The 25,995-nt window shown below is 43.8% G+C and overlaps 3 protein-coding genes and 1 pseudogene across 3 annotated transcripts in view; 1 reads left to right on the forward strand and 3 right to left on the reverse strand.

Moving 5' to 3' along the window:
* Positions 1 to 25,995, forward strand: part of kdm5c (lysine demethylase 5C) — a 162,582-nt gene that overhangs the window by 130,177 nt on the left and 6,410 nt on the right. The gene's annotated exons all lie outside the window — the stretch shown is intronic.
* LOC148674061 (uncharacterized) lies at positions 1,527 to 5,606 on the reverse strand (annotated as a pseudogene).
* On the reverse strand, positions 7,487 to 9,162 carry LOC148674062 (verrucotoxin subunit beta-like). Its single transcript, XM_088627144.1, is given in 3 exon segments — positions 7,487 to 7,920; positions 7,923 to 8,292; positions 9,106 to 9,162. Coding segments are annotated over 3 exon segments (861 nt in total).
* LOC148674063 (uncharacterized) lies at positions 18,036 to 25,690 on the reverse strand. The gene is made up of 3 exons (XM_088627145.1): positions 25,613 to 25,690; positions 24,255 to 25,271; positions 18,036 to 22,861 (listed from the first exon to the last, which is right to left on the reverse strand). The coding sequence occupies exons 1-3, from the start codon at positions 25,688 to 25,690 to the stop codon at positions 20,819 to 20,821; spliced, it is 3,138 nt and encodes a 1,045-aa protein (XP_088483271.1). The 3' UTR covers positions 18,036 to 20,818.

Raw genomic sequence — 25,995 nt, forward strand, 5'->3', positions numbered from 1 at the left:
GTGTGAGAGACAATGTGATACTTCACATTGTATACAATGTATACTTCAGACTATCAAAATCCTGAAGTATAAGAAAATTTACTGTACCGTTTTTTAAATACGACCCTCTGAACACAGCATGTGAGAAGACATTGGCAAACGGTGATGGCACTTTCTGCTGTATTGCTATGGCCCTCCCTCCTGATTATAAAAACAACAAAACTTACTTATTAAAACTATTTGCATGAATTGGCACAGGGTTACAACAAGTATAGATTTCAGCTTCTGTTTCGTTAGACATTCTTTAGATACATATTCAGCACTGTGAGAACAGTATCATTTGTTGGGTTCAATCCTCAAATTTCAGGTGAGCATAAGCACGGAGACAAATGGTTGACAGGTGTTTCTGATTTCTCGGGCGTACATTGCTGTATAAGTAATGTGAATTGATTCTAAGTCACAGACCACAGGGCTGTGACTCGTAAAACTACTGAACAAACTAAGAGCAGGAACACCAAATGTTCTAAGTTCTAATAATAGTTCAAGAGACAGTGAACGGGGAAGACAAAGAACAGCATCCAAATCCAAATGGGTCCAAAGGCAGGTCAGGGCACAGTCTGAGAGTCCATCAGCGAATAATACATCCTGGGACACAAGAAGGTTAAAATCCCCCGGGAGGGGGGAACACACGGACAGACAAAACATGGAGGTCCAAGGGTGACGGGGCCAGGTCCTCCAGACCCCGGGCTCAGGGAGCGGGAGGTGTCGGGGATGAGGCCTGTGCCCTCAGGAGACGGACGTAGGGTTTCCTGGTGCCCGGCGGGCCTCGCAACATCCTTACTGTAATGATGAGCCCCAAGGACTGGAGGAGCTAGTCTATAAATAATGAAGCTAAGAGGGTTCACCTGGGGAGCTTAACAATCACAGGAACAACAATGGAGCAGTGGAGCGCCCTCTAGGGAGGGATGTCGGGCGTGACACATACGTGGATTTCCTTTTCAATAATGATTCCAAATACATATACAGAAGTGGGGGACAACTAGGGGTGGAGGAGCAATCAGAAGGGAAAACCATTTATGTCAGCTGACCTGATGAAGACCTGCTAAGCCTACTAGGCACAGGAACAATAATTCGAAGTATTGATTCCTCAGGACAGTAGACTTTCACAGTGTCTAGTGTTGAAGGAACAGCTGCCAAAGTCAAGCTTCTGCTTGAACTACAGGTCACAGTTTGCAGTTTTTTTTATCAGGACTCACTTATGATCTGTAATCTTATATTGCAGATGGAGTCGCAGTCTGCTGTCTGAATACTGAGCGACTTAAGAGGGAAGTGAGCCGTTATCTGTACTACAGTTTGACAGAGCAGCAGTGGAAAGAGGGCTGTAAAGCAGCTCACTGTGTCCAACAAGCAGGGTGGCAGGTTGAGAGTTTAGTTTTCACAGACAGTAATTTAGGTTAATAAATAATTTGATGGCAATAACAGGTCTTACATTAACAGAACCCCAGTGTGCGGATATTCACTCCGACAGAAACACGACGACTCAGAAATGATATTGCTCATATCAAATTTGTAGTAATTTATTTTGAATCTAAATATTACAGTATATAGAGATTACAATCTTATTTTATCTGCTAAATTAAGTCAAGATCAAAGCAATTAAATCTAAGTCACAATTAAAGCAATTAAAACTCCTTTAACATACAAGAAATGTATCGAATAGGTCGATAGTTCTGTGCTGTAGAAAAACACCTTAACTCTTGTTGTTAATGTTAATTCATGAGATATACACCGTATCAAACATGCAGATATAAATGGCAATATAGCAAGTAAACTAAATTTACAGTTCAAGTGATAACTGGAAGTCAAAAGGCATGACCAGTCTAAACCTGAACACCAGTAATTTAGTATTGTAAATATGAAAAATTAGTGTAATACTTTAAAAATATTTAGACACTTCAGGGCACTTAAGTAGAATTCAACCACATCTGTGGAAACAAAGTCACAAGGCTCTCCACAGACCGGCTCTTGTCTGGTGCCCGTCACACATTTAAAGGTCACCTATTATTGTGTTAAAATCTGAACTTGTGACCTCTGTTCCCTTCTTTAACTGGTTTACTTACGAAACCAAGTACTCACATCAAACAATAGAAATCGTATCTGGAGTGCACATGTTCGTACAAAAGACGAAGGTGGGTTTTGCCCTTTTTAGAAAAGTACCTTAAAACTAGACAATTCAATTTCACTGTTTTAAACGTTCACTCAAAACAAAGTGATTATAGTAGTATAGTCTCACTAAAGTTACATTTGAACAAAGTCAACATTTGAAAAAGCAATAGTTCAAACCCTGATTATTCATTTTATATATAACTTTCACATATAATGCTAGTATTCTTTGGAAAAGTGAGGAATACTGGAGAAAGGGAGAAGACAAATTCTTCACAGTATTTTAAGAAACGCTTGTGCAGATTCGTGTGCTCGCAATGGCTTTGATATCTGCTCGCAGTGAAGACTGTCGTCATCAGCAGGTTTACATCTTTTGCAGGGAATGTCAGACCTCAGACACTCAAGGCCTGACGGTGGCTTCAGCCCCTCCACCTCAGTCCAGCAATAAGTATTTCTCGGTGGACTCCAGCAAACACATCAAAACACATTTGCTGCAAAAGAGAAACTTCAAAGAACATTTCTACTTCTGTGTGATGTCAGTGGTGTGTCCTTGGGCCACGATAGCCAACTGTAAATTGTATTCATTGACAAGGCACAGCTGGCCTGAGTTTTCAGCGCTCAGAAGGAGATGGATTCCAAGAGAGGGAATGGAGCTGTGGTGGAAATGGGTGGAAATAGCCAATTCTCTTGGGCTAATTAAGAGGTTCATTAAACCAATTGAGGAAAAAGGTTTTAGTCTGTATCTGAGCTCCATAATGGAAGGAGAGAGAATGAGAGCTCCAGGGGAGAGTCTCATCAGTGATGCATTGGGCCGTCTTACAGGCCTTTGGCACTCAGTGGGCTGCAAGGTAGCTTGAAGGGATAGAAATGATGCTCTTCTATGGGGTAACATGGGTCCCTGTTGGGCTACATGGAGCTTGTTCACAATTCCCAGTGGAGATGCAGTGTTTAATCCTGAGGACCGCTGTTGACTGTCTGAGCCAGGGCTGGAGACATTAGCACCAGGAGTGGGGCAGGAGAACATTGCCCGGCAAGATGGCACTGTCTCTTCTCCCCATAGCTGAGAAAGAAGAACCTGGATGGCATGGGCTGAGCCTTGAGTACCCCCTGTACCTGAAGAGCTGCAGACTGACAGGCTGCCTCACAATGTAGGAATAAGCATGAATAAGGAAACAGCAAACTGGGCTGCTGCTGTGACAGGGACAGAAGAGTCTGGCACGGAGAAGCTTCCTTGGCAACACAGGATCACCCAGGAGGAGAGAGTGATGAGTGAAGGAGAGCCCATGTGGATGTTTTGAATTCTGGTGATTACTGATTTGAAAATAACAGAAGATTAGCAGAAGGAAGAGGTCCGTGCTTCACTTCTGAGAGTCAGAAACAGTATGTAGGTCCGGAGACAGGCCACTTAATCAGGAAATGGCAAGGTGACCAGAGGACCAGTGTTGTCACATTCTGACATCAGAGATGTCAGCCCTCTCTCCAGTGTGATGCAGCTCTGACACATTAGAAGCAAAGGAGGTGTCTGAAAGGAAGTAATCCCGAGGTCCTTCTCCCGTGGGATTCTGTGTTTGTGGAATATGACCTTGCTGCAGTCCCATGTCTGGTTTTGAGGCAATACTTCTACTGCAGTCGACTTCATCCCTGGCAAGGGGAACTGAAGTGAAGAGTGAATTGATCTCGGCCGAGAGGGGACAGAAAGGGAACGGAGGTGGAATGAAAGTTGAAAGTTACAGATGGGTCTGTTTTTGAGTGGGGGTTGAGTGTATTGTACTTGAGTAAACAAGAGAATTGGGAAGCAGTAGATAAAGGAGCGTTACTTCTTGTACTATTTGTGTGGACGCAGCACAGGTAAAATAATCAGAGGAAGTGTGTAGCTCTAGCAGTTTTGTCGAAGATGGAACTGCAGTCTTGTGCGACTAAGAATTTGAGAGACTGGGTTTCAAGTGGAAATTTGGCATGTGTACATCCATCACTCCAGTAGTTTTTACTTTAAAATCAAAATCTTCAGATTAAAAAACGTGACTATTAAATACACTGCAGGTTTAGTCAGCCAACGTCACTGCTTTATTTTGTTTTCTTGTTTTTTTTCTTAGATGTTGTATCAGGCTGTGAGACCTCATCACCGTTGTTTTCTTTATTTGCTGCAGCTGACATTTTACTAGTCTCTGCTGTGTTATTTTTTTAAATCCAGTTGCACATATCTGTAAACAACCCTTTTACCTGATCAAGTCCCTTTTCTAACCAGCCCTTCTGCTCCCCTGGCAGAAGTTTCTCTCCTCTGGCCACACGTTGCACTATCACAGCTCCTTCTCTGACTCGCTGTAACTTCGCTATGCGCTTCTTGAACCCAGGCTTGGCCTCCTGCTCCTCAGACTGTATCAGCAGGTCTATGTAATCAGGGGTTGCCAGGGGGTTGGGCCAGAGGGCGATCTCTTTCAGACGCTTCAGACTGTGACTCAGTTTCTCAATTAGCGCTAACACTTGGTTCTGCACTTGACAGTATTCTTTTGCAAGTTGTGTTACAATTCCCTCTGCATCCATTTTTTCCCCAAGGCTTCTTCATACTGATTCTTCAGGTTCTCATAGGTTCTCTTTTCTTTAGTAACTTTATATTCCCATTTGTACTTCATGTTAGAGTGTAAACTCCAGAAGCATTTCTTTGGGCAGACTGTGCAGTTGCCATCTGAGCCCATTGCACAACAATCTTTCTTATCCTTGTCATCGGCATATGCACAGCTATCATGACAGGTGAAATGACACACTTGGCAGTTAGTGATGAAGATTCCAGTTCCAGAGATGTCTGTCTTTATTGGCACTGTCATTTCCACCTCATACTCAAAGTCCTTGTTGGCCTCTATGCAGTCCTGGTGGCATTTCAGTGCCTCCTGTGTCTTTCTGATTTCATCCAGCTTCATCAGTCCAGCTCTGATCATGGGCTGCAGCCCCTCCACAGTTGCCTCCAGCTGTTGGCGCTCAGCAAGAACTTCCTTTGTCAGCTGCAGGCTTTGAGTCTGCATTGTATTTAAATGGATGAAGAATGTCTTCATGCTGACTGATCCCATCCTCCAGAACATTTTGTCAAAGTCATCCTGATCTGAAACTCCTGTTCCTCCATTATTGGAGGCAAACAAGACTGAGTTATTGAATTTAAAATGAAGAGGATTGTCATTTTTATCTTTAGCACACAAAATATCTGCCTCTCTGATGGCCTCTAAAACTGGTGGTGACTTACCATCAGCAAAAGTAACAAGAACTACAATGTTTCCTGCAATGTCTTTTCCAAATATCGAGAGAATTGATTCAAAGATGTACTTTTGTGTGTGTGTGTGAGACGTGCTAAAGCAGACTGGACCACAAAACACACTGCGTCAAGACTAATGATACCATTCTTATCAGAAAAGAAGTCTCTGATCTTCTGGGTGATGATTTTGTCCTGTCCGATCCCTCTGGTGTCCCCAAACCCTGGAGTGTCCACAATAGTGAGAGAGTAGGGAACCCTGAACCCTTCACTGGGGTGGATCTGATAGGCTCTGATCTCAGAGGTCTGACTCTCAGCCTGTGTCCTGTTGGTCTCTTCATGTATCAGTTTGAACCTGCTCTCATCCTCCCACTCCACTCCCAGGATGTAGTTGATCATCCCGTTGATGAGGGTGGTCTTCCCTGAGCCCGTCGCTCCCAGGAGCATGATCGTTCTGTTTCTACTGTTCACTGCTGCTTTTCCAAAGCTGAGTTTGGGACAGGTACTGCGTTTATCTTTAGACAGATTAAGCCTGTAAATCGAAGGTTTGCCCTTGTTCAATAAAGTGCACTTCTTGGGGTCGCCTGTAATTGGCTTCACAGGTGTTGTTTCTGCTGTTGTGATCACCACTTCACCACTCGGTGCGCTGGTCCCAAGATCCCCACAGTCACACAGGAGTCTGATTCTTTAGGATGTTTTCTTTGTCAAGCCTTCCATAGAAAATGAATACTGTTCTTTGTTTGTTTTCTTCTTCAGCCACTGATCAGATGTGTCCTCTCTGCTCTGTTCTCTTTCCTCTCTGTATTCAATGATGTATCCCAGAATACTGACCCCCTCTCCAAAAGCAGAAGGATTTTCCCAGGTTATTGTGATGGAAGTTGGAGACACCTGGAGAGGTGAGGGTTTTCCAGGGGGACGTAAGTTTATCACAGTGTTTAACGTTTTGATGTTACTGCTCACGGGGTATCCCAGCTTGCCCTCTGCTGTGGATCTGAGCTCATACTCCATGTGAGGCTGCAGCCCAGATTCCCACTTGTCCTGCTGCTTGGGTTTATATCCCACCCTGTACTCCAGTGTGGCGGAGCTGGGGGGGGACGCCTGTACTGTCACACTGTTGTGTGTCACTGTGTGAACCTCAGGGGTGCCAGACTTTGACAGGGGCTCAAAATACACACCTTCATTATCCCCACCCTCATACAGGAAAATACACGCTCTGGGACGCTTGTCATCTTGTTTAGCACCAACAAAGAATTTAGTTTTCTCTTTGCTAATATTCACTAACTCAAGGAAATGGATCAAACAGCACCTGGTCCAGTTCCTCCTGGGTGGACAGCACATTTATACCACTGTCTTTCAGTTTAGTAAGATATCCATTGACTGCCTTCATTTCTCTTTCTTTATTCTGCAGCCACAGTTGAAACCTGTCTAATTTGAAAGGTGAGTCTTCATGATGTTTCATCAGCTCTCTGAACTCTTCCTCATCTTTCTCACCTCCCCTTACAGCTGGCAGGACACAGGCTAATCTATCCATGAAATTCAGTTTGTACTGAAGGACCAGTTGTTTCAGATTTTCTATTTTTCCTTTGACGTCAGGAAAGGTTTGGGAATCTGTGTGTTTCTGCAAGTCGTTACATCGCATTTGTAACGAACAGTTCTTTCCGGACCCTATGCGGACGACACAGTCCGACGGAGTGGGGGAACACTAGGGAAACGTCATGCAGGAAAACGGGGCTGAAGACAAGGGGGCGTGTCCAAGGTGCGCTGGTGCACGGGGGAGGTGTGGCCGAGGCGAACAATCCAAGAGTAATCCTTAGGGAAAATCCAAAACACACGAGTAAGTCCAAAACCAGGAGATCCATCAGAACAAGAATTAAAAACCACGAAGGCCGGGTCGGAACCGGCGGACGGGGAACAGGAACGGGAACCGAGGTTAAAACCTTAACGGGACAAGGCGCTTCCTGGTCCCGGACTCGCACGATATGGAAATCAGATGCAGAGCCCGGAAGAGCGTCAGCGCCTGGCTTTTAAGGTGGGCAGGGAATAGGGCGCAGGTGCATAGAATAAAGTCTTGAGTGATAGGGCTGGAGCACCCTTAAGGAGGGGGAACTAATATCGTAACAGCATTTCAATCACATCCAGGTTCTCCACTGCAGTCTGTGCCTGTGTGACAAAACAGTTGCTTATGTGTCTGACCAGCTTAGCAGCCCTGGAGTCCAGCTTGACCAGCGGGTACAGCCAGACCCTGATGGGCACAGCGTGTTCTCCTCCTTCTCCAAGCAGAGTCGGGAGGGCTCTGTAGACCTCAGTGGCCTCTTTAAAAGTGGACGGGTTTGTCGCCGGCTGAACATCCCCGTGAAATGTGCAGCTGAACTTTTCTCCAGCGGCCTTTTCCTGTTCTGTCATTTCCAGAGAGCCTTTGCCACTAATTGAGATTCCTTTCAGCTTTTCAATCGTGAGTTTCAGTTTTCCCTCGATCTCCTGCTTGTCCTCTCCTTCAGACACCTCTCTGTCAAACACAAAGTAGGCCTGAGCCCCGTAAGCACAGCTGTGACCAAATGGGTGGCCATGTCGTCCTCAAACACACTGGGATGGGTCACCTGCCCTCGGCCCAGGTGACTCATGGTCAGCTGCTCGTACCTGACAGTGGTGTTGTACTGCAGAGTGACTCTGGCCTGGCTGTGGGATTTCTTCTTGTCATTGAAGTACTTGGCGGCTCCTCCCACTTCTACAAGACCCCCCAGCAGACTGGCCTTCAGTGAGGCGTCCACCTGCAGGGCCGAAGCTTTGTCATCAATGGAGTCTGAGGCAGAGACGCTGAGCTCAGTTTTATTCTGGGAGCGCACACTGGTGTTCTTCTGTAGCTCCTCATGGTCCCACAGCGTGATGGCTGCAATAGAATCAGGGTTGATTACCTAATGCTCCTGACACACTGGACAATGCCAAAGAGGTTTGTTCAGTACTAAGCTTCATATAGAGAGACACTGATGTAATAAAGAAGTTCATTAATCTTGTGATTCAACAGCTTCAGTGATAGAATTAACTGTATCATGAATTGAGAAGCTTAAAAAGACCTGTGAGGAGAGTTTAGGACATGTCAATGAAATTCAAATAAGATTGAAATTGTAATTTGTAATCCTATATTGTATATTGGCACTAAATTAATAGATTTCATCTGGAATGTTTACCTGGGATCAGTGTGTCAGTCATACAGCAGCCCAGCTGGAACAGTGTGTAGTTGTCTGCTGTGCTACAGTTTTACCTGGGATCAGTGTGTCAGTCATACAGCAGCCCAGCTGGAACAGTGTGTAGTTGTCTGCTGTGCTACAGGTTTACCTGGGATCAGTTTGTCAGTCATACAGCAGTCCAGCTGGACAGTGTGTAGTTGTGTCTGCTGTGCTGTGGGTGTATCTGGGATCAGTGCGTCAGTCATACAGCAGCCCAGCTGGAACAGTGTGTATTTGTTTCTGCTGTGCTGTGGGTTTACCTGGGATCAGTGTGTCAGTCATACAGCAGCCCAGCTGGAACAGTGTGTATTTGTTTCTGCTGTGCTGTGGGTTTACCTGGGATCAGTGTGTCAGTCATACAGCAGCCCAGCTGGAACAGTGTGTTGTTGTGTCTGCTGTGCTGTGGGTGTATCTGGGATCAGTGTGTCAGTCATACAGCAGCCCAGCTGGAACAGTGTGTAGTTGTGTCTGCTGTGCTGTGGGTTTACCTGGGATCAGTGCGTCCCTGTGGCAGTCATACAGCATCCCCAGCTGGAAGGGTCTGCCCAGAGCTGCCATCTCAATGGGAACAGTTCCTACAGATGACATGGCTGGTGGTGGACTGGATACTGTAGAAAGAAGGTTTAAAGTCAACAGTTACATATGTTTGTATCTTTACATATATAATTTAGGTTTTACATTAATGGATGTAGCTCTGAATCTGGGTATCCAGATAGATTAAATTCCTGGTCGATGAAGCTTGGCTCATGGAACCTTCACATATCTACTACTTGGATTTCTGTCAGTATTAAGCTATAGAAATTCTTCAATCTTAAAGAGAATCCTGGTTTGTATCCACCTGGTTACCACCACCCTGAAGTACTGCTTTGAAATAATACAGGAGTTACCCAGTGGAGACGCACTTTCATTCCCCTAGACAACACCCAAGCAGCTCTTTAACAAAGTGAAACCCAACAGTTGCCTTATTTTATACAAAGAGATGGTGAGCTGTTGCATGTTTTTAGACCTATTTGTTTCTATTGTCATGACGTTACTGCTGTCTATAATATTGTTTGTCCGCTGTTTCAACTGTACTTATCATTCAATACCCAGTTAAAACTTCCATGTTCATATATGCAATACTTTGATCACCCCCTGAAAATCAGGTAAAATATCTCATTACTACCTGGTTCAACGAAATCAGTTTTTTTGCCAGGTATGGTGTCACTGTTGAAAAGGCTGTGTGTCATACAAGGATCTCTTCCAGATAGAGTTAAAATACAGTCGTGTCCTTCAGCCAGCTGGGGTGTAGGGCCAGTCAGGTCTATAGTGACACCTTCACATGGAACATGAATAATCGGTGGTGGAATCAGAGCAGCTCTGTGACAGGCGGTCAACTGGACCTCCACCTGAGTGGAGCCGGCAGGTAGTCTTCATGGTCATGACACCTGACAGCCAGGTTCCACTGTGTTTACACATTTGCCTCCTTTCAGGGATGTGAGGCAGCCGTGAAGGGCTGGACGTGCTGTGCAGCTGAGCTCTGCTGCTGAAAGAGGAAGAGAGAGAAAGAGACTCCAACCACTGGAGACGATCGAGCCACTGAGAGAGCGTTGATGCTTTTTCTCCTAGTGAGACTCAGTATAAGAGTCCAGCCATGTGACGTTTCCTCACAGCCCAGTTGCAGTGACGCTTTTTCCACCAGACTGTGACAGGTGGAGCCTCGTCTTTGGCTTTGGGCAAATTTCCGAAGTCTGAACCAAGAGAAAAGTCCGGATGGATAGCGAGCCTTCACGCCCAACACCAGCCTGTTCTGGAGCAGCAGCTGAGGTGGAGCCGAGTATCAGACTGTGCTTCCCTGGTCCAGTGGAGCTCCTGCTCCTGCTTCTCCTTCTGGGCATCCTGGCTCCCTCTGGTCTTCACTCCTTGTCTTCCTGCTTCCCTCTGGTCTTCACTCCTTGTCTTCCTGCTCCTCTGGTCTTCACTCCTTGTCTTCCTGCTCCTCTGGTCTTCACTTCTTGTCTTCCGGCTCCTCTGGTCCTGACTTCTAAATTCTGGTCTCTTTCTTGCTCTATTTATTAGCCATAGAGATAGTCTGGTCTGCCACAGTTCTGCTTGGCTAGTTCAAATCTGGGATTAAAATATCTCACCTACAGGAGTACAAGAAATCTAGACTGAGACATCTAGTCAAAGCACCTGAGTTCCATCGGCCAACCTGCTTGTTCTGTACAGGTCCTAGGGGTGAGACATGAAGGAAGAGCTGCTGTACTCGGCACTGACAGCAGATCCAAGACTCCCGTGAAGACGTCCTGCTCACGCCATCCCCACTAGACCAGCCCTCGGACACTTACACTGCTCTCGCTATTGGACACCAGCAAGGTCAGTGCTTCACTTACAAAAATCTGCTTTGTGGAGGAATTTTATGAGAATTTTTTTTAACTGAGTGTGAAAGCGTGCACCTATGATATCTAAACTATTTCAGCCCTCAGACTGGTCCAGTTCTCAAGACTGCAGCACCAGTCAGGTAATCTTGTCCAGAAACATCACTATCGGAGAGCGACTCCACAGATCTCATGTGGGTACAGCCTGCTTGAATCCCAGAAACATACACTTCAGCTTTACATTAAAAACACCTACATGTGAATTTTATATTAATAAAGTGTTTTCAGTGATTAAGATGCATGTATTTTATCTGCTAAAAGAGAAAATGTCTTTGCCCCTGTAGCGGCAATGCTTGTTAATAAGACAGAATTAAGCGTTGGTTTTCTGTCCTAAAGGAGGCCCCATCTCACCCTCCATCTCTGTGGTGCAGCCACAGAGAAAGTATTCATGCAGGCTGATTTAAGATGTTTTCTTTTGATAAGGAACAAGCTCCCAAAGGGGGATGCACTTAGCTAAGCCTGGCTATCATGATCAATGGTCATCCATTGGCGCCTATCTGTCTAGGGAGTGCCAGATGGACATGTGGACTGCATTCCTAGGTGTCAGGAGTAAATGACTCATATCTCACCTTGATCAACCAATCAGGGACTGGTAGGGCCGAGTAACCCACGTGGGACTCTGATGCCCATGAAACTTTCAGCCAATGAATGAGCTGAAGTTCCTCCAGGTTAAAACAGGCAACACAGAGGGCCTGTGGTGAGAATTCTATGGACTTTTCTAAAGGGAATTCAAAGGAGAATTCCAGGGCAGGATGGCCCAGGAGCAGAAGGCTCCCATGGGCAGGACATTCTCGCAGCGCGCCCACTGACCATCCTGAGACTCAGCCCGGACAACCACGGAACGGCCAGTGTGTCCGAGTGCCAGAACTTTGCTTTGTTCTAAGAGTCTAGAGCGGAGGTTGCCAGAGAGTAACCAGAGGATCCACCTGAGGTTAGCATCAGCAGCAAGCCTCGTGAACAGGTTGGAACTGTGGACAGCTGAATCACTATTCAGAACTAGCCCTTCATCAGGAACGAACCTGTCCTCTTCCTGACTTGCTGGGACCCACAGTAACTTTTCTCCTGAGCACAACTTTGCTAGTTAAAGCCAACACTAACTAGCCGGTCAGTGAGCATCAGCAGCGCACCGTCGCAAGCCACACAGCACAGCCTGGCGCGGAGCCAGAGAGCCCGCAGGAGATCTGAATCCCCAGAGATTGGATGAGTATTCAACTTCAATGCATTACAGCTCGAGAATTCAATTGTTATCCCAACCAGTTGATATCAATTTGATTCCTAAGAGTTATGTACTTGTTTTGAGTATCTAATGTAGAAGTTGTAACCAAGTTCAATTATGAAACGGTCTAAATGAATGATATACCGAACATATGTCCTCTTGATGTGTAACACTTCGTAACTGATTGAATATATACCTTTTGTATTCTGATAACCCTCTCGATAAGATCTGTTAGGTTTATATGCATATTCTATGTATTAATAAATGTATCCTCGTGTATTAGTACCTGTGTGTGTGCGTTGTTTGAGTTATATCGCATGGTTGGACTCTAAAGCCATCAAAAGAATCAATTTTGTGATTTACTGGTACAATTAATAATTGTCCCAGTAAATGCCCAAACCCTACAGAACTGGTGCCTTCAGAGAGCACACTACACCCCCAATTATCATTATTGCAATATTATGTCTGTCTCTGCCCTCAAGATCCATTCTGTTTTCCAAACTATAACTACAACTATTTTTTACTTAAGAATGTATTTGCTCATTAAGTAACAGTATGTAGTGAATAATTTCCAAAGAACATTTTGGTACTTCCCCAAAGACAGAGAATGTGGGGACACCTGTAAGTTGACGATATAGTTTTAGACCGACTGCACTTTCTCACACTTATATCCTGACCTAGGAGTCACTCCCCCTGCTGCTGAAGTCTTTTTCTCAGAAATGACTGCAGTTACAAGAAGTCAGTTACAGAAAGAGGTCCAAAGTCCCAGCAGCTGGGATGGTACTATTATCTGTGCAGGAAGGTACTGTACAATATTATAATTGCTGCAGGTTATCATCATCTAAAGGTCAGAGGTTGTTTGTGATCGGAACTGGAGCTGTTGGTTGTCCACCTTTTCGTGTTAGCGAAGTGAGTGTAAGCAAGTAAACTGCACTGCTGTTTGAGAAATTCTTCTTAAGATAAGATAAGATCACTTTATTAACCATATACAATTTCACCAGCTGCATGAAGTTGCAAATTTACAAAAAGGGTTAAGTTTTATAATTGCACATCACAATTGTATTATTGTGTTTCTATATGTTTTGAAAATAATAACCAGTTTTAAATTCTGAACCGCTCATCAATGCCTCACTCATTTGTACACATGAAAACAAAGAGACCGCAAACATTTGAGTACTTCTGTATCTATTAATCGTGAGCTAAGGATTGTGAAGGAGGAAAAAAGGAAAATGTAATCTTTTATTCTTTCTGGGTATTGGCAACAATTTTCAGAGACTGTATTATGTGCTAGCAGTTGTTTTAAAATATTTAAAGAAGAGATAGAACAATAGCCACTATCTGAATATTTTTTTAATCCCTGAGTAAAACCTTTTGTTTAAAATATTTTTTACTTAAGAATGTATTTGCTCATTAAGTTACAGTATGTAGTTAATAATTTCCAAAGAACATTTTGGTACTTCCCCAAAGACAGAGAATGTGGGGACACCTGTAAGTTGACGATATAGTTTTAGACCGACTGCACTTTCTCACACTTATATACTGACCTAGGAGTCACTCCCTCTGATGCTTTTCCAGAAATGACTGCAGTTACAAGAAGTCAGTTACAGAAAGAGGTCCAAAGTCCCAGCAGCTGGGATGGTACTATTATCTGTGCAGGAAGGTACTGTACAATATTGTAGCTGCTGCAGGTTATCATCATCTAAAGGTCAGAGGTTGTTTGTGATCGGAACTTGAGCTGTTGGTTTTCCACCTTTTCGTGTTAGCGAAGTGAGTGTAAACAAGTAAACTGCATTGCTGTTTGAGAAATTCTTCTTAAGATAAGATAAGATCACTTTATTAACCATATACAATTTCACCAGCAGCATGAAGTTGCAAATTTACAAAAAGGGTTAAGTTTTATAATTGCACATCACAATTGTATTATTGTGTTTCTATATGTTTTGAAAATAATAACCAGTTTTCAATTCTGAACCGCTCATCAATGCCTCACTCATTTGTACACATGAAAACAAAGAGACCGCAAACATTTGAGTACTTCTGTATCTATTAATCGTGAGCTAAGGATTGTGAAGGAGGAAAAAAGGAAAATGTAATCTTTTATTCTTTCTGGGTATTGGCAACATTTTCAGAGACTGTATTATGTGCTAGCAGTTGTTTTAAAATATTTAAAGAGGAGCTAGAACAATAGCCACTACCTGAATATTTTTTTTAATCCCTGAGTTAAACCTTTTATTTAAAATATTTTTTACTTAAGAATGTATTTGCTCATTATGTTACAGTATGTAGTGAATAATTTCCAAAGAACATTTTGGTACTTCCCCAAAGACAGAGAACGTGGGGACACCTGTAAGTTGACGAAATAGTTTTAGACCGACTGCACTTTCTCACACTTATATACTGACCTAGGAGTCACTCCCTCTGATGCTTTTCCAGAAATGACTGCAGTTACAAGAAGTCAGTTACAGAAAGAGGTCCAAAGTCCCAGCAGCTGGGATGGTACTATTATCTGTGCAGGAAGGTACTGTACAATATAGTAGCTGCTGCAGGTTATCATCATCTAAAGGTCAGAGGTTGTTTGTGATCGGAACTGGAGCTGTTGGTTGTCCACCTTATCGTGTTAGAGTGTAAACAAGTAAACTGCACTGCTGTTTGAGAAATTCTTCTTAAGATAAGATAAGATCACTTTATTAACCATATACAATTTCACCAGCTGCATGAAGTTGCAAATTTACAAAAAGGGTTAAGTTTTATAATTGCACATCACAATTGTATTATTGTGTTTCTATATGTTTTGAAAATAATAACCAGTTTTAAATTTTGAACCGCTCATCAATGCCTCACTCATTTGTACACATGAAAATAAACAGACCGCAAACATTTGAGTACTTCTGTATCTATTAATCGTGAGCTAAGGATTGTGAAGGAGGAAAAAAGGAAAATGTAATCTTTTATTCTTTCTGGGTATTGGCAACATTTTCAGAGACTGTATTATGTGCTAGCAGTTGTTTTAAAATATTTAAAGAAGAGCTAGAACAATAGCCACTACCTGAATATTTTTTTTAATCCCTGAGTTAAACCTTTTATTTAAAATATTTTTTACTTAAGAATGTATTTGCTCATTATGTTACAGTATGTAGTGAATAATTTCTAAAGAACATTTTGGTACTTCCCCAAAGACAGAGAACGTGGGGACACCTGTAAGTTGACGATATAGTTTTAGACCAACTGCACTTTCTCACACTTATATACTGACCTAGGAGTCACTCCCTCTGATGCTTTTCCAGAAATGACTGCAGTTACAAGAAGTCAGTTACAGAAAGAGGTCCAAAGTCCCAGAAGCTTGGATGGTACTATTATCTGCGAAGGTAGGTACTGTACAATATTGTAGCTGCTGCAGGTTATCATCATCTAAAGGTCAGAGGTTGTTTGTGATCGGAACTGAAGCTGTTGGTTGTCCACCTATTCGTGTTAGCGAAGTGAGTGTAAGCAAGTAAACTGCATTGCTGTTTGAGAAGTTTTTTCTTAAGATCAGATGACTTTATTGGCCATATACAATTTCTCGCATTAGGAATTTGTCTTTTCACAAACCCCAGCTTGCTCTCTATGAGACACACAGACAGGGAAAGAAGCTGGGGGTCAGACCACAGGGTGAGTCATTTATACAGCACCCCTGGAGCAGTTTGGGTGAAGGGTCTTGCTCAGGGGCCCAACGGAGTAGGATTCCTCTGCCAGCCGCGGGATTTGAACTTATAACCTTCCTGCCACAGGCACAGATCCTGAGCCACAGAGGCACTGCTCCGCCCTCTTCTTAACTGTTCTTAACTGTTCGTTAGAATACAGTAAACAGCATTGAAGTTCATCAAAGCATGCACATTGGAAGTTACCACATCTTTAGCGACGAGGATAAACATTGAAGCTAGCGAGTGGGAGGAGCAGCGACGAGGCTGGAGTTGGCTTCTTATTCGTGTTTTTCGTTCCACCTTAAATGCTGCTGCAGTGATGTTATATCGCCTTTCACCTGTAGATGGCTCTCTTCGGTCAGTACTGATCCGGATGGAGTACCGTAGACATCCTCAGTGAAAGGGAATAGCCAAATAAATAGCGACTGTCCAAAATGTGTTTTTGTATGGAATATATTTTTTAAAATCGCAAAACAGTTTTAAAAGCTCAGTATAACTTGAACTTACACTGGGAAAAGGTGATTGCCCTTTCTGCTTATTACTATGGCCCTCCCCCCCGATGATAAAAACGTCTCACAATTCTGACACTGAGGTGTGAGAGACAATGTGATACTTCACATTGTATACAATGTATACTTCAGACTATCAAAATCCTGAAGTATAAGAAAATTTACTGTACCGTTTTTTAAATACGACCCTCTGAACACAGCATGTGAGAAGACATTGGCAAACGGTGATGGCACTTTCTGCTGTATTGCTATGGCCCTCCCTCCTGATTATAAAAACAACAAAACTTACTTATTAAAACTATTTGCATGAATTGGCACAGGGTTACAACAAGTATAGATTTCAGCTTCTGTTTCGTTAGACATTCTTTAGATACATATTCAGCACTGTGAGAACAGTATCATTTGTTGGGTTCAATCCTCAAATTTCAGGTGAGCATAAGCACGGAGACAAATGGTTGACAGGTGTTTCTGATTTCTCGGGCGTACATTGCTGTATAAGTAATGTGAATTGATTCTAAGTCACAGACCACAGGGCTGTGACTCGTAAAACTACTGAACAAACTAAGAGCAGGAACACCAAATGTTCTAAGTTCTAATAATAGTTCAAGAGACAGTGAACGGGGAAGACAAAGAACAGCATCCAAATCCAAATGGGTCCAAAGGCAGGTCAGGGCACAGTCTGAGAGTCCATCAGCGAATAATACATCCTGGGACACAAGAAGGTTAAAATCCCCCGGGAGGGGGGAACACACGGACAGACAAAACATGGAGGTCCAAGGGTGACGGGGCCAGGTCCTCCAGACCCCGGGCTCAGGGAGCGGGAGGTGTCGGGGATGAGGCCTGTGCCCTCAGGAGACGGACGTAGGGTTTCCTGGTGCCCGGCGGGCCTCGCAACATCCTTACTGTAATGATGAGCCCCAAGGACTGGAGGAGCTAGTCTATAAATAATGAAGCTAAGAGGGTTCACCTGGGGAGCTTAACAATCACAGGAACAACAATGGAGCAGTGGAGCGCCCTCTAGGGAGGGATGTCGGGCGTGACACATACGTGGATTTCCTTTTCAATAATGATTCCAAATACATATACAGAAGTGGGGGACAACTAGGGGTGGAGGAGCAATCAGAAGGGAAAACCATTTATGTCAGCTGACCTGATGAAGACCTGCTAAGCCTACTAGGCACAGGAACAATAATTCGAAGTATTGATTCCTCAGGACAGTAGACTTTCACAGTGTCTAGTGTTGAAGGAACAGCTGCCAAAGTCAAGCTTCTGCTTGAACTACAGGTCACAGTTTGCAGTTTTTTTTATCAGGACTCACTTATGATCTGTAATCTTATATTGCAGATGGAGTCGCAGTCTGCTGTCTGAATACTGAGCGACTTAAGAGGGAAGTGAGCCGTTATCTGTACTACAGTTTGACAGAGCAGCAGTGGAAAGAGGGCTGTAAAGCAGCTCACTGTGTCCAACAAGCAGGGTGGCAGGTTGAGAGTTTAGTTTTCACAGACAGTAATTTAGGTTAATAAATAATTTGATGGCAATAACAGGTCTTACATTAACAGAACCCCAGTGTGCGGATATTCACTCCGACAGAAACACGACGACTCAGAAATGATATTGCTCATATCAAATTTGTAGTAATTTATTTTGAATCTAAATATTACAGTATATAGAGATTACAATCTTATTTTATCTGCTAAATTAAGTCAAGATCAAAGCAATTAAATCTAAGTCACAATTAAAGCAATTAAAACTCCTTTAACATACAAGAAATGTATCGAATAGGTCGATAGTTCTGTGCTGTAGAAAAACACCTTAACTCTTGTTGTTAATGTTAATTCATGAGATATACACCGTATCAAACATGCAGATATAAATGGCAATATAGCAAGTAAACTAAATTTACAGTTCAAGTGATAACTGGAAGTCAAAAGGCATGACCAGTCTAAACCTGAACACCAGTAATTTAGTATTGTAAATATGAAAAATTAGTGTAATACTTTAAAAATATTTAGACACTTCAGGGCACTTAAGTAGAATTCAACCACATCTGTGGAAACAAAGTCACAAGGCTCTCCACAGACCGGCTCTTGTCTGGTGCCCGTCACACATTTAAAGGTCACCTATTATTGTGTTAAAATCTGAACTTGTGACCTCTGTTCCCTTCTTTAACTGGTTTACTTACGAAACCAAGTACTCACATCAAACAATAGAAATCGTATCTGGAGTGCACATGTTCGTACAAAAGACGAAGGTGGGTTTTGCCCTTTTTAGAAAAGTACCTTAAAACTAGACAATTCAATTTCACTGTTTTAAACGTTCACTCAAAACAAAGTGATTATAGTAGTATAGTCTCACTAAAGTTACATTTGAACAAAGTCAACATTTGAAAAAGCAATAGTTCAAACCCTGATTATTCATTTTATATATAACTTTCACATATAATGCTAGTATTCTTTGGAAAAGTGAGGAATACTGGAGAAAGGGAGAAGACAAATTCTTCACAGTATTTTAAGAAACGCTTGTGCAGATTCGTGTGCTCGCAATGGCTTTGATATCTGCTCGCAGTGAAGACTGTCGTCATCAGCAGGTTTACATCTTTTGCAGGGAATGTCAGACCTCAGACACTCAAGGCCTGACGGTGGCTTCAGCCCCTCCACCTCAGTCCAGCAATAAGTATTTCTCGGTGGACTCCAGCAAACACATCAAAACACATTTGCTGCAAAAGAGAAACTTCAAAGAACATTTCTACTTCTGTGTGATGTCAGTGGTGTGTCCTTGGGCCACGATAGCCAACTGTAAATTGTATTCATTGACAAGGCACAGCTGGCCTGAGTTTTCAGCGCTCAGAAGGAGATGGATTCCAAGAGAGGGAATGGAGCTGTGGTGGAAATGGGTGGAAATAGCCAATTCTCTTGGGCTAATTAAGAGGTTCATTAAACCAATTGAGGAAAAAGGTTTTAGTCTGTATCTGAGCTCCATAATGGAAGGAGAGAGAATGAGAGCTCCAGGGGAGAGTCTCATCAGTGATGCATTGGGCCGTCTTACAGGCCTTTGGCACTCAGTGGGCTGCAAGGTAGCTTGAAGGGATAGAAATGATGCTCTTCTATGGGGTAACATGGGTCCCTGTTGGGCTACATGGAGCTTGTTCACAATTCCCAGTGGAGATGCAGTGTTTAATCCTGAGGACCGCTGTTGACTGTCTGAGCCAGGGCTGGAGACATTAGCACCAGGAGTGGGGCAGGAGAACATTGCCCGGCAAGATGGCACTGTCTCTTCTCCCCATAGCTGAGAAAGAAGAACCTGGATGGCATGGGCTGAGCCTTGAGTACCCCCTGTACCTGAAGAGCTGCAGACTGACAGGCTGCCTCACAATGTAGGAATAAGCATGAATAAGGAAACAGCAAACTGGGCTGCTGCTGTGACAGGGACAGAAGAGTCTGGCACGGAGAAGCTTCCTTGGCAACACAGGATCACCCAGGAGGAGAGAGTGATGAGTGAAGGAGAGCCCATGTGGATGTTTTGAATTCTGGTGATTACTGATTTGAAAATAACAGAAGATTAGCAGAAGGAAGAGGTCCGTGCTTCACTTCTGAGAGTCAGAAACAGTATGTAGGTCCGGAGACAGGCCACTTAATCAGGAAATGGCAAGGTGACCAGAGGACCAGTGTTGTCACATTCTGACATCAGAGATGTCAGCCCTCTCTCCAGTGTGATGCAGCTCTGAGACATTCGAAGCAAGGGAGGTGTCTGAAAGGAAGTAATCCCTGACGTCCTTCTCCTTGTGGAATATGACCTTGCTGCAGTCCCATGTCTGGTTTTGAGGCAATACTTCTACTGCAGTCGACTTCATCCCTGGCAAGGGGAACTGAAGTGAAGAGTGAATTGATCTCGGCCGAGAGGGGACAGAAAGGGAACGGAGGTGGAATGAAAGTTGAAAGTTACAGATGGGTCTGTTTTTGAGTGGGGGTTGAGTGTATTGTACTTGAGTAAACAAGAGAATTGGGAAGCAGTAGATAAAGGAGCGTTACTTCTTGTACTATTTGTGTGGACGCAGCACAGGTAAAATAATCAGAGGAAGTGTGTAGCTCTAGCAGTTTTGTCGAAGATGGAACTGCAGTCTTGTGCGACTAAGAATTTGAGAGACTGGGTTTCAAGTGGAAATTTGGCATGTGTACATCCATCACTCCAGTAGTTTTTACTTTAAAATCAAAATCTTCAGATTAAAAAACGTGACTATTAAATACACTGCAGGTTTAGTCAGCCAACGTCACTGCTTTATTTTGTTTTCTTGTTTTTTTTCTTAGATGTTGTATCAGGCTGTGAGACCTCATCACCGTTGTTTTCTTTATTTGCTGCAGCTGACATTTTACTAGTCTCTGCTGTGTTATTTTTTTAAATCCAGTTGCACATATCTGTAAACAACCCTTTTACCTGATCAAGTCCCTTTTCTAACCAGCCCTTCTGCTCCCCTGGCAGAAGTTTCTCTCCTCTGGCCACACGTTGCACTATCACAGCTCCTTCTCTGACTCGCTGTAACTCCGCTATGCGCTGCTTGAACCCAGGCTTGGCCTCCTGCTCCTCAGACTGAATCAGCAGGTCTATGTAATCAGGGGTTGCCAGGGGGTTGGGCCGGAGGGCGATCTCTTTCAGACGCTTCAGACTGTGACTCAGTTTCTCAATTAGCGCTAACACTTGGTTCTGCACTTGACAGTATTCTTTTGCAAGTTGTGTTACAATTCCCGCTGCATCCATTTTTTTCCCCAAGGCTTCTTCATACTGATTCTTCAGGTTCTCATAGGTTCTCTTTTCTTTAGTAACTTTATATTCCCATTTGTACTTCATGTTAGAGTGTAAACTCCAGAAGCATTTCTTTGGGCAGACTGTGCAGTTGCCATCTGAGCCCATTGCACAACAATCTTTCTTATCCTTGTCATCGGCATAGGCACAGCTATCATGACAGGTGAAATGACACACTTGGCAGTAAGTGATGAAGATTCCAGTTCCAGAGATGTCTGTCTTTATTGGCACTGTCATTTCCACCTCATACTCAAAGTCCTTGTTGGCCTCTATGCAGTCCTGGTGGCATTTCAGTGCCTCCTGTGTCTTTCTGATTTCATCCAGCTTCATCAGTCCAGCTCTGATCATGGGCTGCAGCCCCTCCACAGTTGCCTCCAGCTGTTGGCGCTCAGCAAGAACTTCCTTTGTCAGCTGCAGGCTTTGGGTCTGCATTGTATTTAAATGGATGAAGAATGTCTTCATGCTGACTGATCCCATCCTCCAGAACATTTTGTCAAAGTCATCCTGATCTGAAACTCCTGTTCCTCCATTATTGGAGGCAAACAAGACTGAGTTATTGAATTTAAAATGAAGAGGATTGTCATTTTTATCTTTAGCACACAAAATATCTGCCTCTCTGATGGCCTCTAAAACTGGTGGTGACTTACAATCAGCAAAAGTAACAAGAACTGCAATGTTTCCTGCAATGTCTTTTCCAAATATCGAGAGAATTGAGTCAAAGATGTACTTCTGTGTGTGTGTGAGACGTGCTAAAGCAGACTGGACCACAAAACACACTGCGTCAAGACTAATGATACCATTCTTATCAGAAAAGAAGTCTCTGATCTTCTGGGTGATGATTTTGTCCTGTCCGATCCCTCTGGTGTCCCCAAACCCTGGAGTGTCCACAATAGTAAGAGAGTAGGGAACCCTGAACCCTTCACTGTGGTGGATCTGATAGGCTGTGATCTCAGAGGTCTTACTCTCAGCCTGTGTCTTGTTGGTCTCTTCATGTATCAGTTTGAACCTGCTCTCATCCTCCCACTCCACTCCCAGGATGTAGTTGATCATCCCGTTGATGAGGGTGGTCTTCCCTGAGCCCGTCGCTCCCAGGAGCATGATCGTTCTGTTTCTACTGTTCACTGCTGGTTTTCCAAAGCTGAGTTTGGGACAGGTACTGCGTTTATCTTTAGACAGATTAAGCCTGTAAATCGAAGGTTCGCCCTTGTTCATTAAAGTGCACTTCTTGGGGTCGCCTGTAATTGGCTTCACAGGTGTTGTTTCTGCTGTTGTGATCACCACTTCACCACTCGGTGCGCTGGTCCCAAGATCCCCACAGTCACACAGGAGTCTGATTCTGTAGGATGTTTTCTTTGTCAAGCCTTCCATAGAAAATGAATACTGTTCTTTGTTTGTTTTCTTCTTCAGCCACTGATCAGATGTGTCCTCTCTGCTCTGTACTCTTTCCTCTCTGTATTCAATGATGTATCCCAGAATACTGACCCCCTCTCCAACAGCAGAAGGATTTCCCCATGTTATTGTGATGGAAGTTGGAGACACCTGGAGAGCTGAGGGGTTTCTGGGGGGGCTTGCTGGCAGAGTCTCCACACTGATGATGTCACTGCTCACTATGTATCCCAGCTGGCCCACTGCTGTGGATCAGAGCTCATACTCAGTGTGAGGCTTCAGCCCTGACACAGGGACAGTGTCCTGAGTGTCTTTGACAGTGACAGATTCCCACTCTTCCTGCTTCTTGGGTTTATATTCCACCCTGTGCTCCAGTGTGGCGGAGCTGGGGGGGGACACCTGTACTGTCACACTGTTGTGTGTCACTGTGTGAGCCTCAGGGGTGCCAGGCTTTGATGGGGGCTCAAAATGCACACCTTGATAATCCCCACCCTCATACAGGAAGATACACGCTCCGGGACGCTGGTCATCTTGTTTAGAATCAGCAAAGAATTTAGTTTCCTTCTGGGCCTTGTTAATATTCACTAACTCAAAGAAAACCTTCAGATACAGTTTCATCTTCTGAACAGACTCTCTCTTTACCCATCCTGTACTGGCCTGTTGTGTGTCAGTGTCTGTGTTCCTGCTCTCTGGGTGTCTGAGGTAGCTGGTCAGCTCTGACAGATACGGCTCAGGCTGGCTGAGTGAGGTGAAGCTGAAACAAACCACATTCTCAGTGTCTGGATCAGACAGCACCTGGTTAAACTCCTTGTCTAAAGACAGCACATTTATACCACTGTGTTTCAGTTTAGTAAGATATCCACTGACTGTGAAAAACATCTTTTTTTCACCTTAGAAATATCGCAAGACTACGCCCTATGCTATCATTAACTGTGGCTGAAAAGCTGATCAACATATTTGTATTCTCTCGAATTGACTACTGCAATGCTCTGCTCCCTGGGGTATCTAAATCTACTCTGAACAAGCTGCAGTATGTCCAAAATTCAGCAGCCAGAATCCTGACCAGATCTAGTGCAAGTGTTCACATTACTCCTATCCTGGAGTCCTTGCACTGGCTTCCGGTCAAATTCCGCATAGACTTTAAAATCCTCATGCTCACCTACAAGGCTTTACATGGCTTGGCACCTCAATACCTGTCTGAACTTTTATCGCCCTACTCCCCACCTCGCAACCTCCGCTCTTCAAATTCTGCCCTCCTTACTGTCCCCCAAGCCCGTCTACATTGTATGGGCGACAGGGCCTTCTCCTGCTATGCCCCCAAGCTCTGGAACTCCTTGCCCAAGGATATTAGAGAGTCACCTTCTCTAAACTCCTTCAAATCCAGACTCAAAACCCTCCTTTTCAGAAAAGCCTTTACTTAACTGCTTCCATTCTTCACCCCTCTGCTCTTCTTAATACCATCTTCCACGGTCTCCTCTATTGTTATTGTTGTATTGTTGTAATTATAATTGTGTCCTGTCTTGTGAAATTTTCTTATTTATTGTTGTAGTCTTCTTATTTATTGTTATTGTCATCCTATAAAGCGCTTTGAGAAGCCACCTTTAAAGGCGCTATATAAAATAAAGTTTATTATTATTATTATTATTATTATTTCTTGTTCTTTATTCTGCAGCCACAGTTGAAGCCTGTGAAATTTGAAAGGTGAGTCTTCATGATGTTTTATCAGCTCTCTGAACTCTTCTTCATCTTTCCCACCTCCCCTTACAGCTGGCAGGACACTGGCTAATCTATCCATGAAATTCAGTTTGTACTGAAGGACCAGTTGTTTCAGATTTTCTATTTTTCCTTTGACGCCAGGAAAGGTTTGGGAAACTGTGTGTTTCTGCAAATCGCTGCATCGCATTTCAGTCACATCCAGGTTCTCCACTGCAGTCTGTGCCTGTGTGACAAAACAGTTGCTTATGTGTCTGACCAGCTTAGTAGCCTTGGAGTCCAGCTTGACCAGCGGGTACAGCCAGAGCCTGATGGGCACAGCGTGTTCTCCTCCTTCTCCGAGCAGAGTCGGGAGGGCTCTGTAGACCTCAATGGCCTCTTTAAAAGTGGACGGGTTTGTCGCCAGATGAACATCCCCATGAAATGTGCAGCTGAACTTTTCTCCAGCGGCCTTTTCCTGTTCTGTCATTTCCAGAGAGCCTTTGCCACTAATTGAGATTCCTTTCAGCTTTTCAATCGTGAGTTTCAGTTTTCCCTCGATCTCCTGCTTGTTCTCTTCTTCAGACACCTCTCTGTCAAACACAAAGTAGGCCTGAGCCCCATACAGCACAGCTGTGACCACATGGGTGGCCATGTCGTCCTCAAACACTCTGGGATGGGTCACCTGCTCGTACCTGACAGTGGTGTTGTACTGCAGAGTGACTCTGGCCTGGCTGTGGGATTTCTTCTTGTCATTGAAGTACTTGGCGGCTCCTCCCACTTCTACAAGACCCCCCAGCAGACTGGCCTTCAGTGAGGCGTCCACCTGCAGGGCCGAAGCTTTGTCATCAATGGAGTCTGAGGCAGAGACGGTGAGCTCAGTTTTATTCTGGGAGCGCACACTGGTTTTCTTCTGTAGCTCCTCATGGTCCCACAGCGTGATGGCTGCAATAGAATCAGGGTTGATTACCTAATGCTCCTGACACACTGGACAATGCCAAAGAGGTTTGTTCAGTACTAAGCTTCATATAGAGAGACACTGATGTGATAAAGAAGTTCATTAATCTTGTGATTCAACAGCTTCAGTGATAGAATTAACTGTATCATGAACCGAGAAGCTTAAAAAGACCTGTGAGGAGAGTTTAGGACATGTCAATAAAATTCAAATAAGATTGAAATTGTATTCTGTAATCCTATATTGTATATTGGCACTAAATTAATAGATTTCATCTGGAATGTTTACCTGGGATCAGTGTGTCAGTCATACAGCAGCCCAGCTGGATCAGTGTGTAGTTGTGTCTGCTGTGCTACAGGTTTATCTGGGATCAGTGCGTCCCTGCGGCAGTCATACAGCATCCCCAGCTGGAAGGGTCTGCCCAGAGCTGCCATCTCAATGGGAACAGTTCCTACAGATGACATGGCTGGTGGTGGACTGGATACTGTAGAAAGAAGGTTTAAAGTCAACAGTTATATATGTTTGTATCTTTACATATATAATTTAGGTTTTACATTAATGGATGTAGCTGTGAATCTGGGTATCCAGATAGATTAAATTCCTGGTCGATGAAGCTTGGCTCTGGATCCTTCACTTATCTACTGCTTGGATTTCTGTCCGTATTAAGCTATAAAAATTCTTCAATCTTAAAAAAACGGCATGGGCACTAAGTTGTTGAAAAATATATGTATAGAGAATC

This window comes from Lepisosteus platostomus, chromosome 3 (genome assembly GCF_059453375.1).
Source record: "Lepisosteus platostomus isolate fLepPlt1 chromosome 3, fLepPlt1.hap1, whole genome shotgun sequence".
Taxonomy (NCBI): Eukaryota; Metazoa; Chordata; class Actinopteri; order Semionotiformes; family Lepisosteidae; genus Lepisosteus; species Lepisosteus platostomus.

What these genes read in the sequence shown, in the direction of transcription:
- LOC148674063 (XM_088627145.1), bottom strand. Translation starts at nt 25,690, where the DNA reads ATGGCAGCTCTGGGCAGACCCTTCCAGCTGGGGATGCTGTATGACTGC. An exon ending in CACTGATCCCAGATAAACCT is followed by an intron (nt 25,272 to 25,612) that starts GTAGCACAGCAG and finishes CAGGAGCATTAG; the next exon opens with GTAATCAACCCTGATTCTAT. An exon ending in ATAAAGAACAAGAAATAATA is followed by an intron (nt 22,862 to 24,254) that starts ATAATAATAATA and finishes TATGAGCTCTGA; the next exon opens with TCCACAGCAGTGGGCCAGCT.